Consider the following 18,516-nt stretch of genomic DNA (forward strand, 5'->3'; position numbering starts at 1 on the left):
AACAGGTTCTGCCCACACCTCCCTTCAGTAGAGGTGTCTCAAGGGTTCACGCTGCCTTGGCTGTGCCAGACAAATCCAAACTTCTCCTTAGGAACTCTCCATACAGCCAAAGAAATAATTAAAGCAAGGAAAGTATATGAGAGCTGCAGGTAAACCCTTTCCTATATCATTTTCAAGCAACACAAAGCAGGTTTAAATACCAAACATCATTTTCTGCAATCATATTCCAAATAATGGCCACTGCCATTTTTTTTTGCATGGAAAATCAGTGAATCCCCCATTTTAGTTTGCAATTAGATGTTACTAGAAAATACAAAGAAGCATCCGATAAAACACAATCGTTCAATTTTACTCTTTATTTTCTCTTTCCTTATGAATCTTTCAACATTTCAGAATTGATCAGATTAAGTAAAATTACACAGCTTTTTCAACAGGACAATTATTTTAAATGGAGCCACATCAATCAAATGAAAAGTGATGAAAGACACAATGTGCTATAGCTAGAAGGTCTAGAAGAAATGAGAAATATAAAGGGGAAAGACTAGGACCATTACCATTCCAGATCTAAAAAGAAAAGTTTGGAAAACACAAATTGGAGGCAACAAAGATACTTCTTTTGAGATGAAACCAACTCCCAACCCACTAAGAAATGCAGGACACAGTGTTAGGCTGTAGAAGTTGCTTCCCTGGTGGCTTTTTTAAAGGCTCCATCACTCTCAGCTTTGAGCTGCTTGTGGAAGCAACAAGGTGGGAATGAGGATTCTTTGGGAGTTGGGCAGCTCAGGGCTATCAGGAATCTCTGCCTCTGCTGTGCAGCTGGGCTGCAATGTTTTTGACCAGTCTCAGGAGAAAGATTCCTCCTGTGGGAGGAGTGAAGGCTCATGTGTTAGGCCAGAGAGCAACCAAGGGGTGAGTCCAGGCTCTCCATCTCCAGAGCAGAAGCGCATCAGATTTTCCAGTTCTGGGAAGGAAAAGCCCTACTGATCAAGGCCAGGAAAAGGCTCTTGCACTCTTTCTCTGGGCAATGCCAGAACATCAGTGATGCTACCACAGCAGCAGGGGGATAAACTGGGGAACAACTTGTACTTGATTTCCTGGACAAGTGTCTGCAGCCTGCAATCCAACAAGGCTCAGGCTGCAATAGCAGCTTATCCACAAGCACTTGCAGGTTATCCATGTGCCCAGCAGGACAAGTGCACAAGGAATTGCACCCTCCTTAGTGCCCAGACTGGAAACAGAGGCTGGCATAAAGCACCTGCAGCCCACAGCCAGAGCCACAGGCAGGACTGGGCACGTGCTTGGCTTTGCTGCGCTCAGTTTCACACATCACACTCAAGGACTCTTCCCTCTAGACCTGCAGTGGAATCCAGCTCCAGAGGGAGGAGCTCTGCTGTCTTGGCTTGTCTCCAGACTCTCATCCCATCTACCTCAGGCTTCACATTTCTGATGAGGTTGAAGCCAAATGAGACAAGCAACAGGACAGGGCTACAGGGGTAAGACTTTGAGGATACCAAAACCAGCTGCCATGTAGACAACAGCAGGAAGGGAAGCAGCTCTGACTGGAATCCACTTTGTCCCACAGGATCTGCCAGAGGTGTCTGTCCGATTGACCAATGTGGTTTTCTTCCCTTTAAGGCCAGGCTGAAGAGCATTTCTGAGCCCGCTGCTGCCTTTGGCCCCAGTTTCTGCTTTCAAGAGGCAATGAGCAACTTGGAACCCAGCCTGAAGGCTGAGCCTGACCTGCCCCGAGGAGCACATGGACTGTGCCAGCAATGTCTCAGCACAGGCAGGGCCACAGCTCCCACATGATTCCCATGATCCATCCCTAGAGGAGACATTCCAGGCTGCTTCTATCCCCACTGTGTGCAGCTGGGCTTCCCACTTTGCTTCCTTGGGGTGAAACAAGCTCCTGCACAAGATGATTCCAGTCTATGCCAAACTTCACCTCTAGCCACTGCCTCTGGCAAAGCCTCCATTGCCACTAGCTCCAAGCTCATGTCTCCCAGAGGAGACAGCACCAGCTCTGCTTGCTTGAAAAGATGAGGGATTAATAAAGCAAAACCCAGCTGATCGGAATACTCAATTCTGTAAATATTAATTTCTTCCTCATTCCTGCAGGTTTGGAGCAGGAGGATCCTGCTCTGAGACCATTTTAACTTGCGGGCTCCTTGCAGATTGATTTTTCCTAAAGTTCTCCGAGTTTTACAATTGCTTATGATCAAGCACCACATGGGGCAGGTGAGATACACTGGGCAGTTCAAACTGTGCTCCTGTTTGTGGCTGAGGTTTGTAGATCCTTTTACTGGATTTGGATGTCCAATTCCTAGATGAGAATTTTCTTTGGGGGATTTAAATGCCCATTTCCATAGGATAACTGCCTCAGGCTGACTGAAATGGTAATATCCTGCCTGGAGGTGGGGATGGTGCTTGCAGCAGCCTGGAGAAGGAGCTGTTGGATAAGTGGGAGCAGAGGTGCAAAAGCAGGTGATGGGCTGATTGTCCCAGCCTGGGGAAGCCTGAGTGTCTCTGAGCCTTCCACTTTGCCCTGTGGCAGGAACAGCTGGATTTGAGCAGCCTGCCTTAGGCTGCAGTGCTTGAGAGGTGTAAATCCATCCAGGATGGTTCAAAGACAGGAGCACAGAGGATCCAAAGTCAACGGGATCTGTCAAAATGGCCCATAAAAAGTTACAAGGGGACTGGAGCACCTCCCCTATGGAGACAGGCTGAGAAAGTTGGGGCTGTTCAGCCAGGAGAAGAGAACGTTGGATGGACACCTCAGGTGGGCAGGCCCAGGCCCAAAGTGCTCAGAGCAGCTGTGGCAGACTCTGGATCCCTGGCAGTGTCCATGGCCAGGCTGGACGGGGCTTGGCATAGTGAAGATGCCTCTTGCCATTGCAGGGAATTGATCTATGTGATCTTTAAGGTCCCTTTTAACCCAAACTATTTCATGACTTATGAAATAAGCATCCAGGTTTCTTTTAGCAAATCCATTCCAGGGAAGGTATTCCCAAGTCACTGATTTGAACTAAAGATGGCAGAAGACAGAATATTGCTCTTTTACTCAGCCCTCCTAGTTAACTTCTCTGATTACATCAAAGCTGCCTTCAGCTACTCCCCCCATTAATTTCTGCGGTCTCCACAGCCCTTTGCATGAAACTTCCCTCTGTTCCATTTCTCCTTGTCCAATGAAACAGGCTATTTACTCTAATAAACAGCTGCTGCTCTTGGGATCCATTTGTTGCCTGTTGGGAACCAGCCAACAGGGGAGACACAGGTGGGCCAAAGCCAATCCACAGCATCTGATATGCAGCACAATTTTTGGATAATTAAGAGTGCTGCTGATTAATTCTGTGTGCAGACCAGTGACACAGGGTGTGTTTGCCTGGGTGATCTGTGGTGGCTGTGACTTACAGACAATTGCATGAGAAGAATTCGTGTATTTGTGAAATGTCAGGAGATGCAGCCTGCAGGACTCAGAAGTAGGGGGAAGTTGATCTTTAGATTTCTCCATCCTTCTGCACAGCTGCAAGTTCCAGGGGAATCCAAATGCACTCCCACCTCCACAGGCAGGAGAAGCAGGGTTATGGGGAGGTGTGAAGCTCAAGAATTGATAATTGGTAAAAAAAACCTAAGGGAATTGTAGAAAAATTAATTCCTGCCCAGTATGATGCTCCCTAAGGCTTTTCTCTCTCTCTGAGGAATTTCTCTTGAAGTTTTTGAGTGTGAGGAAAACACTTAAAACGTGGCATTTCCTGGCAACTGCCTACCCTGTAATCTTCATTAAAGCATGGAAGAGATGCTGCTGGTGGAGAGGAGATGGAGTGGGCAGGGAAAGGACTGGGCTGTGAGGTCTGCAGGTGAAGCTGCCCCGTGGCCCCTGCAGCCTGGGGTGGGTCCCAGGAGCAGCACTGGAGCTTTTTCTCGGCCGTCATGGAAAAGCAGGTGAGGCCAGAGCAGGGGCACTGCAGTGGCAGCACTGCAGATGGAGCCAGACAGGTTCTGAAGAAAGAAATGCTCCATGAAAATTCCCTCGAGAACCAGCAGCCGTGCTGGTGTTGCCCACCACACTCCAAGGCAGCGCTTCAGACTCCCAGGGCACCGCTGGACAATCCTTGTTACCTGTGGGAACAAGGTGAGAGCTGAGGCAGGGTCGAGCTACTGACAGGGATAAGCAGCCCCAGGAATGTTTGACTCCAAAGGATTTTCTCACAGCTGAGGAGTTTGCAGCTGCCTCAGGGCAAAATCATTCTGAGTCTCTTGGGCAGCTGCACAGGAGGGAACTTGCAAGCGGATTTTGGGGAGATATGCTTTAAATCCCTGAGAGCTTAGTGCCAGAACATCTCTCAAGATCTTGGTGAATGTGCCTGGTGTCCTGCCAGGACAGAGCCCAGCAGATGAATATCTGGAACACAAATGTATTGCTAGGGAGGTGGTACTAAGCTGGTTTGTAGCTTCTTTGAAATATCAAAATACTATCACAGGGATAAAAAAAAAAAGCTACTTTTAATGTGGGCTACTCCAGATTTGGAGTTTTTAGCCACACTCACCATCAGTGACCCAGTGGGTGAGATTCCCAAAATCTCCCTGCTCTGCACCCTTCTCTCTTTTTGCTGAGGGTCTGCAGCCCCCCAGCCCCTTACCTCCTGTCTACAGGTGTCTTAGGCAAACCAGGCACCAAGGTTTGGAGGAGCTTGTGGAGTCGTTGTACCAGGGACCTGACACCTTCCAGCAGCCCCCACACCTTCTTCACCCTGCAAAAGCAAAGTACATGGGCTGAGTTTAATGATGGCTGAAGGCAGCAAAAGGGGAGGGTGTTCATAGTAAATGCACGCTGTAATAATCTTTTCCATTAGCAAGAGATGCTGTGGCATTCCTGCCAGCCCCACCCGCTCTCCCTCGGATCTTGCCTTCAGGAAACACCAAATCCCTCCTCCATGTGTCCCTTCAGCTGCCCCACCACTGCTAAAGGCACAGCCCCTGGTTTGTGTGTCATTCCCTCATGCCCCTGTTGGGATGTTCTTACCCCTTCCTGAACAAGGCTGGGAGCCTGTATGGCTGCAGCAGGACCTTCGCCAGTGGGTCCTGCAGTCCATTCACCTGCTCCTTCTTCCACAAGCCTGCACCCAGGAATGACAGCACAGAAGGAAATAAAGACCAGTAATTACAAACAATTAAATAAATGCAATAACTCCTCTTGCCCAGCTCAGGTAGGTAATGAAGCCCAGGCCAAAGTCCAGCTGGAGTCACTCTTACAAAGTCTCTTTGCAACAGAAATATTTAATAAATAACTCAGTAATGTCTTAAATATAACACTGCTGCTCTTGAAGGCTGCAGCAGCCCTAAACCCAAGCTCAGCACCCCAAATCCTCTACCTGGCAGGAAGTAAGGGGTCAGGCACTGAGGGACCCTTTTGCTCAGGCCGGAGTGTGTCCCATTGGATTTTCCAGAGTCATTCTTCCCACAGGTGCTGCCGAAGCGGAAATTGCCATCGAAATAGTTAAAGCCAAAGGCATCTGGGAGACACAGAGAGAAGGGGTTGATGTTTGTCTGTGTCACACCAAGGTGCCCCTTGGGTCCTGGGGTGCCACTTACTGTTCCTGTACAAGAAAAGGGCTGTGTCCTGGTAGCCCTGGGAGAAAATGTCGTTCAAGACCTGAAAGGAAAAACACTTGAGGTCATTAAAGAGCCCTGACCCCAGTGCAACAGGATCTATCCAAAGCTGTTTGAATGTGGAGGACTGGGATGGCTCATTTGGGAAGGCAGCAAGAACTGGTTGGTTTCCAACCACCACAGCACCAGTAAGAGAAACACAGAATGGTTTGGGTTGGAAGGGACCTTAGAGATCACCTGGCTTTTTCTGGTCCTTTGCAGGTTGTGGACTCCATCCCAAGCTGGCCACCCATCATCAGTGTCCCTTCCCCAAAATATACTGCAAAAACAGTGGGTGCTTTGAAATCCCATTAATTAACAGGGGAGATTGAGCTGAACCTTAAATCTTGAGCAGGCAGGAGCAGCATTAATCTTTTCACCAGAACTGAGCTGGGAGAAGCCCTGGTGGTCTCACCATGGTGCTGGGTGGATAGAGAGCGTAGCTGATCCTGCACAGGTTCTCTATGGAGATCTGGATGCTGCCGTTGAAGATCTGGAAGCAGAAGAAGATGGCGGGGCAGTCACGGGGGCAGATGTCCAGCTCGCCGGTGAACGGGGACACGGTGATCACGGGCTCCTCCAGGCTGGACACGGGCTGCAGGCCAGTGAAACCTCCGTCCACGTAGCGCTGGGGGAGGAGCACAGGGATCTCACAGACATCTTTTATGAAAAATCCTTTCCTTAGGATAACAATGATTATCTGCTGCTGTGGAATGCAACAGGTGCATCTGTGACTGGTCTCATGTGGTTGTTTCTAATTAATGGCCAGTCACGGTCAGCTGTCTCGGACTCTCTGGTCAGTCACAAAATTTTATTATCATTCCATTCTTTTCCCTTGCTAACCTTCTGATGAAATATTTTCTTCTATTCTTTTGGTATAGTTTTTACACCAAAACTATAATATAATATAATATAATATAATATAATGTAACGTAACGTAACGTAACGTAACGTAACGTAACGTAACGTAACATAACGTAACGTAACGTAACGTAACGTAACGTAACGTAACATAACATACGTAATATATATATTAGTATATATCATATATCATATATCATATATCATATATCCTATATCATATATATACATAATTTCCTTTAATATAATATATATCATAAAATAATAAATCAGCCTTCTGAAACACGGAGTCAAGATTCTCATCTCGTCCTGGGACCCCTGTGAACATCACCACAGAGGGAGGGTTTGCTCTGGGGGCCTTTGCAGTGTCACTGAGTTGGGAGCCAGCAGCTGCACAGGTGACACTGCTGTCTTGAGCCCATCCCAGCTTGTCCTCCCTTCCCACTTCCAACAGCATCGTGTCCCACCTGTGCTCTTTATGCCTTTGCCAGCTCCTTCCCCTGCCCTGCCTGTGGCACCCAGCCAGCTCCTCAACCAGGTCTGCAATCCACAGCAGTTATTAAAATGGGAATATAATTATTTTCATTCACAAAGCCTTGTACAACAGTTTTTGGCAGTCAAGAGCCAATTCAGACATCACTGAATGCACAGTGTTGTATAACTTTTCAAGTCCTGAGCTCGAGCAGCAGGGCCCTCATGTTTAATAACTGCCTGCAGATTCATGAGGTATTACATACTGGGCAAGGAAAATGTCAATTGCTTTACTCCAAAAGAAATCTGGATTTACCACCTCCCTCAGTGGGATTGGAAGTTGCAGCTGATGGAATTAAATGTTGTTGAAATAACTGTGCAGAGAGGCCTCACAGAGTAATCACAGACCTGGGGATGGGTTGGGTTGGAAGGCACCTTAAAGCTCATTTCATTCCACCCCCTGCAATGGGCAGGGACACCTTCCACTATCCCAGGTTCCTCCAAGTCATGTCCAACCTGGCCTTGAACATTTCCAGGGACCTCAGAGACCCCAAAGGGGCTCCAAGAGAGTTGAAATGAAGTGACAGGACAAGGGGCAATGGCTTCTCACTGCCATTAGGGTTAAATGGAATATTGGGGAGATATCTTTTCCTGTGAGGATGGTGAAGCCCTGCACAGGTTGCCCAGAAAACACTGCTGAGCTCCTCCTTCACTCCCTCAGACAGGCAGAGCAGGGAAATGCTCAGGGCTGGGGGAGGATCCTCCCACGAACTCTGGATGTCTCAGCTGTGCAAGTCAGCACCTGAGCTGAGGGATGAACCTGCCCTGCAGCCAGGCCCTGCCCAGGATAACTGGATTGTGTCTCAAAGTCCCCACTGTGGGCGTCCTCTTATCTCACTCAGAGATCTGCAAGGTCATCCACGCTCTGTCCATGGGCAAAGCAGGAGAGGGCTCTCCAGATGGCAATTCCACCCAGCTGTCATCTTAGGATGTGGTGAAGAATAAGCTGATGGGCTTCATGATCCTCCGTCAACTAAAGGAAAAGCCTGGACACACCTGTCCCTCCCTGTTCTGTATATTCCTCCTTTACAGAGGAGTGTAAAGTTCAAACCAAGAACACCCTGCTGGGAGTGTGTGTTTTAGTGGGAATATCACTCACCACTCCTCGGTAGGATGGAGGGATGAATCCACAGTAAATAGGAAGGAAGCAGCTGCAGAGGAGAGCCTGGGGAGGAGAGGGATTGCAGAAGTCAACGTTCCTGTCAAAGTTATTCTACACAAAAGCTGTTGACGTGGTGCCTGAAAATTCAGTCTTGACAAAATCTGGAACCAGGCTGTTGGTGCCACCTGGACTTTGCTGGGGACTGTGGCAAGAAAGGGAAAACATCTGATTTCGCTGAAGTGGAAAGACTTCTCTGGAGCAGGGCACAACACTGCATTTTTTAAATTTTATAGCTGCCAGAATTAATAGTTGTAAATCTACATGTCTGTGTCCAACACTGCCCTTTGATGGTGGCAAGCTGAAGCTTTGGGGCCAATTTCCATCTTTGCAGGCTTTTGGACAAAACCAAGACACCCTCACAAGGTATCCTCACCCTGCTGGGATTTGTCAGTGTTAAAGCCACTTCTGGGACATTTGGAATCATTTCCCACCCAATCTCATCAGCTGGGAATAAGCACCCCAGGCTCTTGGGCTACCTAGAGGAGGCACCATGGGGTCAACTCCAACATCTCCATGGAGCTGCCATCCTCTACTGTCTCTCTGGGACAAGGGGCACAGGACCTCAGGGTCAGCTCTGTTAGGAGTTTGCCCTGGGATTCTCCCCTCAGCAGATAATTTGCTGGTTAATGAGCTGCTTGTTGTTCAGCAGCAGCTTTGTCCAGCTCTTTCCTCCCAGGAAAGTGCTGAGGCAACAAGAAAACCATTGCCAGATGGCTGAGGAGAGACCTGTAGGGAGAGCTGAGAGGTCACATCAGTACTGACAGGGCTCTGCGAAGTCACTACCAGAGCCCCAACATCAGCTCTGTGAGGCTGCAAACAAACCTGCTGCTTTTTTTAGCATGATTTGTTCCATCTGATCCTGGAAATCAACCCTTCCTCCCCAGGCTCATGGAACCCGTTGTGGTGGTACCACAGCTGTGGCAGAGCCTCCTGAATCTCTCCCCATCTCAGGTAGAAAAAGTGCAGTTAAAGCCACCAGCACTTGGGACATGTCCCTATTCAGGTCTGTGTACCTGAATGAGCTCCTCCTTGGAGCTGAACTCCGAGGCCATGACGTTCTGGCCGTCCACCACCCGTGTCAGGGAGATGTGCAGCCTCCCTGAGGCCAGCAGGTAGGAATCCTCCGGCAGCATCCGCTGCAGGACAGTCTTGAGATTGGCCAGCAAGCTGCACTTGGGAGAGAGGGGGCCCAGGATGGTTTTCCTGACTTCTGTTGCCATTGCAAAGAAAAACTCCTTGAGGTCATCTGAAAGAAGATGAGAAGGTCAATATGCCTGCTACACTAACAGTTATATTTTAAATCCTATTTTTAACACTCCTCACAAATAAAGCTTCTTGCAGCCCCTCTGTGTTACCCCAGGATGATACTGCTGCTCCAGTGGGGAATGTTGAGGCAGGGCAGAAAGTGGGGCATGATCCCCATAATGTCCTCAAAGGACATCATGTCTTTGTGTGACCCCACTGGTGAAATCCCCACCTGCACCAGAGATGGAGCCTCAAGATGTTCCTGGTCAGGATTAGGGAAAGGTTCCAGAGAGCCCCAGGAAGGGGGACACGGATTTATCCATGACAACGTGACTTGCGCAATAAATTCCTGCTCTCCACCTCCAGTTTTCCACATGGGCAGCCCCAGCTTTACAAGGGAGCTGGGCTGGCTCCTGGGTGAGGATGAGGGGCACCTCTTCTGCTCAGGGCTTTCCTGCAAGCCAGGTGTCCTGGCTCCACATTGCTGGGATTCCTAACTCATCTGAGCTCAGGGGAGGTGTTAATAGCCATGACATGTGTCTGCACATCCCAGGAGCTGGGTTAAAGGTGCAGAGCCCTGGAGCCCCAGCTGAGGGCTCAGGAGACTCCAGGTTTTAAAGTGATGGGGAAGAAGAGGAGTGCAGCAAACCCTGCAGGCAGCCTGATCCCATAGAGGGAATTTAGTTCCTTTGCTGACATGGAGGTCTCACCTGGGGGAACACCCCACCTGCGGGGTTAAACCCATGCAGTGACAGCTTGTCTGTCCCATTCTCGGCTGTTTCTGATGGCCTGGAAAGGCCCGGGATGGCCTTGGGCAGCCCGCGCTCCAAAGGACGAAAAGAGTCTTCAGGTTTTTTCTCGGTCTTCAGTGCTTATTAGTTTTTTATCTACAAGATTTTCTCTCGGCCTGACAGAGGTCTGCACAGCAGCCAGCCATGAGCACACTGAGAGCCCTCGGGGCGGTCACTTATCTTTATACTCAAAACTACGTATACAATATTTACCTATTTTCCCCAATACCTTTCACCCTTATTAACAAGTGCACCTTTAGTAAGAACCAATCCCAAAGTGCCACCACCACCACAGAAGATGGAAGCCAAGAAGAAGAAGAAGAAGAAGGACAGGACACGCCCCAATTCCTCCATCTTACTTCTCCAGACCCCCCTGTACAGAAATCCCAGACCCTGTGTCTCACACTCTAATTAACTTATCCCTTCACCATTTATCCCAGTGAGATCCTCCCATCCTCATACAGGTGTCATCTACTGTGCAGGATCAAAGTCCAGCCACCAGACACTTCTGGCAACATTCCAGGACCTCCGAGCCCCCCAAGGGTGGTCTCGGTCACTCTGCACATCAGTCCTGATGTGCTGAGATCCTACACTTGTCCAGCACCAAAGCTGCAAAGAATTGTCCTTGCACCCAGGGTGGGACCCTGCACCAGCACGAGGCCATGGGCCTGGCTCAGCACCAAGGCTTTGCAGGGACAGAGGTTTCCGTGCAGTCTCATGGGATTGTGCGGACAGACAGACGGATTAGGCGCAGTGTCCTGAGGGCAACTGGAGCCACACAGGCGTTAAGAGGGGTTATGTGTGTTAGAGCAGATGCTGAGGCCACACGGGGCCACGATTAACGCTGGGCAGGTTTGCACAGAGGGGATGCTGAAAGAGCCAGACCTCCAGGGATGTGGGGCATGCCCAGGTCTCTGTCTGCCTGCTCTGTGTCCTGGAAATGGGGGAAAACATGGAAAAACTGCCCACAAAAACTGCTGGGTAAGAGGCGAGAGCCAAGCCCAGCTTTGCAGAGCGAGGGAAGGATGAGTCTGGCAGCAATGTGACTGTCCCTGCCTGCACCAGCTGGGTGACAAGCATGTCCCCACGAGGTGGCTGGCGGGGTCACAGAGGACAGCCTGGCTCTGCGAGCTCAGAGCTCCTCAGGCAGCCCAGGGCAGGGGACGGGCGCCTGACTGCAGACACTGTGGGACACCAAACACGCCTTTCACCTTTGTGACCCAGTCATCCTCTTTATGACTATGACAGAGCTTGTGCCACATTCATTTTCCTTGTTAGAAACCTGACCAGAATTATCACTGTCCAAAGGGTCTTTTCTTCCTCTGGGGAAGATATTTTGGGCGCAAGATCATCTCAGCCCCTCTAAGTGGAAGCTGCCTTCCACCTCCAGGGAAGCAGATGCCCAGTTCAGGACTGGTGCCCCCAGCAAGAGCAGCTGCTGAATGTATTTTTACTGCTGGACAGCCCCAGCTCCATCTATTACAGCAGCAGGAGGAACCAGAAATTTTGGGGCCCTTGCTTATTTGTGGAGGAGTTCATCCCCATGTGGGCAGAAATGTTCCTTCCTGCCTTGTCTAAACATATTTGCCAATGTTTTGAATTATTTTTAGCTGCAGAAGAACAGTTCCAGCATCCACCAGAGGTTTCGAGAGCTGTATGTTTCCTCCCAGCTTCCTCCATCATTATTTAGTCCCCAAAACCTTCTGCTCCTCCTAAATGTCCCCATTGCTTGAAGCAGAACTTGGATCAGGATTTAGAGCCTTAAGTCTTGTGTACACTTGTTTACACATGGGCACTAATTGGAAATATGGGAGGATGTGATTATTAAAAGTGGATTAACTACTCTGAATTAATTCTACACATAGAGGATCTTGTTGCTGAAAGCGCCTGTTTCCACATGGTTGAAAGAGGGTCAGAGGAAAACCCCTTTGGCAGCAATAAGAGAAATTCCAGCCCAGGGCTGGAGCAGGCTGCTGTTTTTCCAGGAATATCCTGCAGGAGCAACAGGGAAAGATGCACCCGGAGTTGGGAATCACAAAACATCTCTGGTTGTTCTGGGAAGTCTGAGTGGGATCAGCCAAAGTGGCATGTAAATAAGGCTGCCAGCTGTATAGATACCTGTGGGACAGCCACTCGTGTCCCTTCATAGCTTCACATCCCAAGAAACCTGATCCATAGGGAAAAGAGGGTTTTACATGGGTAAATCCAGCCCCTGGGGCTGCACAGACTGCCTTTGGGACACACCTCAGCACCCCTCAGACCTCAGAGCAGAAGGGCAGGAGATCTGCTCCTCCAGCAGGAGCAAGAAAAGGAACCAGTGGAATATGGGATATGGAATGCCAGGTACATCCAGACTTCCCCCTGTAATTTCTGCCCACTGAGAGGGAACACGCGGGCTGTCAGAACCGGCTTTCTCAGCTCACACCTCCCAAAACTGCACCGTGCTGCCTGCCAAGGTGGCAACACCTTGGCTTTCTGCAATGCCTGCTGAGCGAGGAGAGCTCCAGCAGCCCCACCAGCCCCCAGCACCCCGAGGCGTCTCCCCAGGGTTCATGGAGCAGAAGAGCTCCTGGAGGGACTCGAGGCCGGGATGTTCTTACCGAGGCCGATGCCGCACACGACGGCAGCAGCGATGATCGACCCGGCCGAGGAGCCGTAGACCTTGCAGGCAGACTTGAGGAGCTCGGGAGCCAACTCCAGCAGGGACTGCACCACCCCAACCTGGTACAGGGCCAGGAAGCCGCTGCCCGAAAAGGAGAGCGAGAAAGGGGTGCTGGAAGCCCGGAGATCCTCCACAGCCATCTCGGGATCACAGCAGCAGATCTGGCTCGAGGTCTTGGGGTTGTCCTTTATCACCAGGTGAACCTCAGGCTGTCTTCTCCTCTGCTGCCTCCAGGCTCATCTCTAGCTGCAGAGGAGTCCAGGAGATGGATTTTCTGCCTCCTTTTATGACAGCTCCCCGAGGCGTTGAGATTCACGAGCTATTTTAATTGCTGCCTGTGCTAAAAACAGAAATTTTCCCCTGACCAAAACGGCTCTTATAATCCTCAAACACAGCCAGCTCGGATGCTCAGGGCTGTATCAGGGCTCCCCTCTCATGCCAACAGGTCTGCAGTGCCCCAGGAGTCCTCCCAGAGAGGATCCTGGTGTTGCTGTGCCTGTCACACTTGGGAACATCCGTGCAAAAATTCCTCTTTGCTTTATCCTTTCTTCATCAAAGGGTGTTTTCCTAAATTGGATTCTCCATCAATCCCAGCTTAGGCACAGCTCAGTACTGAGTGAGTAAAGGCTTGTATAAGACACTTAAAGCCAGAGGGTGTTACACAAGGGGTGGATGCAGGGCGTTACGTTGGGTTAGGTTTGGAAATATTCCTTAAGTTTGCTCCCTGTTGGAAGGGTTTTGCCCTTGCCTGACCCTTGGATATTGTTTGCATCAGGAAAAAACCAAAGACCTGGATTTGCTTTTCTCTCCCCTCCCAATAAGGCCCTACAGCAGCATCACCTTGCCCAAACCTGTGGTTATTCAACCAGAATCAAGCTGCCTTCAAACTGTCTGCATTGCCTGGGGGATAGTTATAAAACCAGGGAGAATTGCCATAGATTTCTTGTCTTTTCTAATGATCCAATGCTGCTGCCAACATACAGAACAAAAATTGCCATTTTAACAGATGTATTTATTAAGTACTGGTAAATATTGTGCCGTTTCTGTTGTCCAAATCCATAGAGCTGCTCACTGAGAGGAAACATTCCGTGGGTTAGAATTAGGGCTGTGTATACAACACAACATGTGGGTAAGGAGCAAGGCTCTCCTTCCCTGTGTGCATGCACCAGCCTGGCCAGCATGGTCCCAGCATCCTGATACCACCTTTGCAGTGCTGTTTCACCCCAGATTTTCATACATTTTTCCCTGCCTTCCCCAGCCATGACTGTGTCCCCAAGACAGGAATTGGAGCAGAGTCCCCCACGTTGACATGCAAAATGTCCCTGGGTTGAAATGTCACCAGGAGCAGCAGGTGGACATTGCCAGGAACCCCCCAGGTAAATGTCACAGCATGGCCAGGGCTGGTCTCTGGTGCTCCCTGCATGGCAGGACACACAGGAGGAGGTTGCCAGTTCCAAGATATATTTAATGATGAATGGGATTATCTGAAGGTGAACAAATGCCTGAATCAGGGCTTCTGGGGATCCACAGCCTTACTGGAGCCCCTAATTTCTTGTCTTTCCAGTGCCTGATGTTTCTCATGATCCCCTTGCTGGGTGAGTCTCCCACACACCCCAGCCTCTGCCCCAGCCTCCTGGAGATATCAAAGCTTTGATCTGTGTGATTCATGCCACTGGCTCCTCCAGCCCTTGGCAAAGCAAAACCCTTCATTTAAAGGATTTTTTCCAGCACTGGCAAGTTCATGAAGGACAAAACTCTCACCTGTTGCTGTGACTGGTCCAGACACGCCAGGGCACTGGAAGTGCAGAGGGTTTGTGTGCTGGAATTAGTTGTTCCCATGTTCCCTGTGCATTAACTGTTGGAATGAGTTGTTCCCATGTTCCCTGTGCATTAACTGTTCCTTTTGTTTGCCTCAGGCCCCCAGGGACTCCATCAGGCTCTGCATAAAGAGCTGTGGGATGCTCCAGCTTCACTCAGCCCTTGCACCTCCTCAGCCCTGCCCAGCCCTGACTGCCAAGGTGTGACCGTGTTCACAGGGGTCCCAGGATGAGGGAAGGGATGAGGATCTGACTCCATGTTTCAGCAGACTTATTATTTTATGATATATATTACATTAAAACTATACTAAAAGAATAGAAGAAAGGATTTCTTCAGAAGGCCAGCTAAGAATAGAAAAAGAAGGAATGATAACAAAGGTTTGTGTCTCAGACTCTCTGTCTGGGCTGTGATTTGCCATTAATTAGAAACAACAAACATGGGCTAATCAAAGCCCTGTATGTAAACATTAATCAATGCAAACCTGTTGCATTCCACAGCAGCAGATAACCATTGTTTACATTTTGTTCCTGGGGCCTTTCAGCTTCTCAGGAGGAAAAATCCTAAGGAAAGGATTTTCCATAAAAGATGTCTGTGACAGCCAAGGTTTGGGAAAGGTATAAATGATCCCATGGGAGCTGTGGGAACACACTCCTCTGTCCACACACAGCTTTGTCCTGCACTCAGTCATGGGGGCTTCTCCAGCAGGGCCAAGGTGCCCAATCTCCCCTGCACCCCAGCCCGGGACAGCATCCAGGAGGCATCATCCTGCCTGGCTCAGTTCCATGCTCCCGTGAGATGAAACCTTGTCATCATCCTCTTAGTGACAGCAAATTTTGCATTAATTGGCTCATTAAGTGCCGGGCTGATTGTCTAAGCTGCTCTCCCCCCCGCCCCAAGCAGGATTAGTGGGGACTGACGGCTTTGGGGACACAGGATCCCACAGCAGCCTGGGGTGGTCTGGGGAGAAAGCCCCCAGCTCCCATGAGCCCTGGGTGGGCTGGGGGCTGTGCAGGGCTGGGTTTTGCCCCGGGCAGGATCATCTGCATGCCCAGATGGCCGGTGGCCGTGAGCCGGGGATTTTGTGCGAGGCGATTGTCTCCGCTCAGGGAAGCCACCACAGGGTGTTTAGGGCAGGATGAAGGTAATGCTGAGAGCTGGAAACGGCTCAAACCCCCAGGACTAATAACTTGCCCTTCTTTAAAACCTTCTTAATATCTTCAGTGGTCACAGGCAGGCAGGTCCCAATTTTATAACCAGGGGATTAATCCAAGGTGCTGGAATCACTCACGGGAAGGGACCTGGGCTCCAAAAGCCACCAGCCCTGGGATGCTGCGCCATGCCCAGCTGGATCAGCATCCCTGCACAGTGGGTTGGGGTTTTTGGGAGCAGGAGCCTCCTGTGCAAGGGGCTGGGCAGGTTTGGCTCCTTGTTCCCCCAGCACAGCTGCCCCGATGGGTGGGAAAAGGTCCAGTGAGCAGAGAAGGAGTGTTTGGTTCAGCTGTGCTATTGGGAATGGCAACAGGAGAAGGGGATGGGAGTTTCCCTGTCTGATGCTTCACCTGGCAGGTGCATCCCACGTGCTGATGGAAGATGATAACCTCTGGGACAGAGACTATTTGACTTTCCACTGGGAAGTCCACGAGGAGACAGAGCCCTTTTCTGCTCCATGCAAATCCCAACGCAGCACGAGCTCAGATGCAAAACAAATTTGGCTACAGGGGCATCCTGTGACCCTGTGAGCACATCCCCAGCAGCAGCAGCTCACCCGGGCCTGCTCCCAGCCCAGCAGAGCCCCACAGGTCTGGGCAGGGAACAGGAATGTCGGGGCTGTTGCAAACACACGAGGGCGGTTTCAGTCTCTCCCACAGCAAAATCTCCTGGGTTGGTTCCCAGCCAAAAGGAATCGCGGCGCTGACGCTGCACTCGTTGTTGGCAGGAGCCAGGAGTGGGATTTAATGTTTTCCACACTCTAATTATCCCAGGCTGAATTAGATGGAGCCCTGCAAGGTGTCCCCCCTCCCTCGGCAGCCGGTGACTCAATCCTGTGGCTGTCAAACAGCCCTGAAGGCTTTGGGGACGTGGGGAAGGGCTGCTTCTGTCCTGTGAGGGCTCTGCTTCCCCTTTTTATTTCACTTTGGGTTTTACAAGGACCGAGAAGGTCGGATCCTCCAGGAGAGGAGGTGCTGGGCAAACCTGGGCTGTCACCAGTGGCCCATGGGGGATTGTCACCCCAAATGTGGCAGTGACACACACCCACACGTTTGTTTGCCACCACCGTCACCTTCAACCCACCAGAGCATCCCTCCTGCACAATGCAAACCCCAAAACTTCATCTCCTTCACCCCAGGCCAGCTCCACCCTTGCAGAGGAGATGCTCCACATGGAGCCCTGGCAACCCCCCAACCCAGCCCAGAGCTGCCCTAATCCATGGCCCTGCTTAGGGGTTCTGGGCCAAAATTAGCTGGAAACATTCCCAGTGATTAGGGCTTAAATCCCTTTGGCATTTCACATCTTCTTAGAGCTCATAGGTGAGACCCCAGCAGCTTTAAATCCCCTCAGTCCCTGGGGATGTTACAGCTCCTGCGCCACTTGGGAATGAGCTTTACCCAGTTCTTGGTGTCAGATCAACCTGCTAATCTCCTTCTGCTGGAAAGGGAAGGCCCATAAATTGTAAAAATGGCAGGACAACACTGTGTATCTGCTCTCAGAGTCCCCTGTGCCACTTGGAATTTGGCTGGAAAGGAGCAGCCCACAGCAGCTGGAGCAAAGCAAACATTATTCCATCTACAACACAACTCCCAGCAGACAAGCCTGGCTGGCATTTAGACACCAATTTATTTGAGTTTTAGAAATTTTTTTTCAAACTGGATTCTTGGCTGGTAGAAGAAACTAAAAAAATTATGTTGTACATTTACAAAAACATTTAGAAAAGCAGGTAAATAAATACATATGCACAAACGGCAACAACCCCTGAGGTTCAACACAAGCACTTGGCAGGAGCTAAAATACAAATACAGAGTGAAATGTGGGCTCTGTTTGATTTCCTGACTTTTCACCCCCAGCCAGGTGGGTTCAAGCATTTCACAGTTGCTAGCTCTCCTGAAAAGATTTTAAATCCACCACTCAGAAGGTCACCCCACATCCAGGTCACCATCAGGGATTGTCCTCCCACCACAAATGTTCATCCTTGGCTTCCCAGGCACCACGGGCCCCTCACAGCAGCTGGTGTCAGTCTGGGCTGTCACAGTGGTCTGTCCTGAGCTTTTCTCTCTGCTGCTGAGACAGAAGAAAACATTCTTAGGATCATGGAATGCTTTGGATTGGAAGGGACTGTCACAGTGCATCACAGCTGAGACAGGCACAATACACACTATCACCATACAATGTCAGAAGGCTTCAAACATCTGCTCTTCTTGTTCTTTAGCCCAACCTTTTATACCCTCATGTTCATGCAGTGCGCCTGTGTGCCCTCTGTTCCCTCTGTGGCTGCTCAGCACCCCTGGGCACTCCATGGCTCAGTGCTGTCAGTGCTGTCACTGCTGCTCACAGCTGCACCCACTGGGGCTGAGGCTGAGCCAGCCCCACTCCCAATGACCCCAAACTCTGTGCCTACAAGGGACCTTTAAAGCTCATCCAGTCCCACCCCTGCCATGGGCAGGGACACCTTCCACTACCCCAGGTTGCTCCAAACCCCATCCAACCTGTCCTGGAACACTTTCACAAATGGGCAGCCACAACTTGCCCGAACTTGCTGCTGGGAGCTCAGCCCCAGGCTCACCCTCCTTCTCCTCACCTGC

At 50.3% G+C, this 18,516-nt stretch overlaps 1 protein-coding gene across 1 annotated transcript; it reads right to left on the reverse strand.

Annotated features, from left to right (window-relative positions):
• Nucleotides 1-341: 341 nt before the first annotated feature.
• PNPLA1 (patatin like phospholipase domain containing 1) lies at nucleotides 342-13,509 on the reverse strand. Its single transcript, XM_063178040.1, has 9 exons — nucleotides 12,840-13,509; nucleotides 9,217-9,449; nucleotides 8,141-8,206; nucleotides 6,065-6,277; nucleotides 5,593-5,653; nucleotides 5,373-5,513; nucleotides 5,024-5,117; nucleotides 4,641-4,751; nucleotides 342-4,119 (listed from the first exon to the last, which is right to left on the reverse strand). The coding sequence occupies exons 1-9, from the start codon at nucleotides 13,039-13,041 to the stop codon at nucleotides 4,116-4,118; spliced, it is 1,125 nt and encodes a 374-aa protein (XP_063034110.1). The 5' UTR covers nucleotides 13,042-13,509; the 3' UTR covers nucleotides 342-4,115.
• Between the last annotated feature and the right edge of the window lie 5,007 nt (nucleotides 13,510-18,516).

Source organism: Melospiza melodia, chromosome 28 (genome assembly GCF_035770615.1).
Source record: "Melospiza melodia melodia isolate bMelMel2 chromosome 28, bMelMel2.pri, whole genome shotgun sequence".
In the NCBI taxonomy this organism is placed as follows: domain Eukaryota; kingdom Metazoa; phylum Chordata; class Aves; order Passeriformes; family Passerellidae; genus Melospiza; species Melospiza melodia.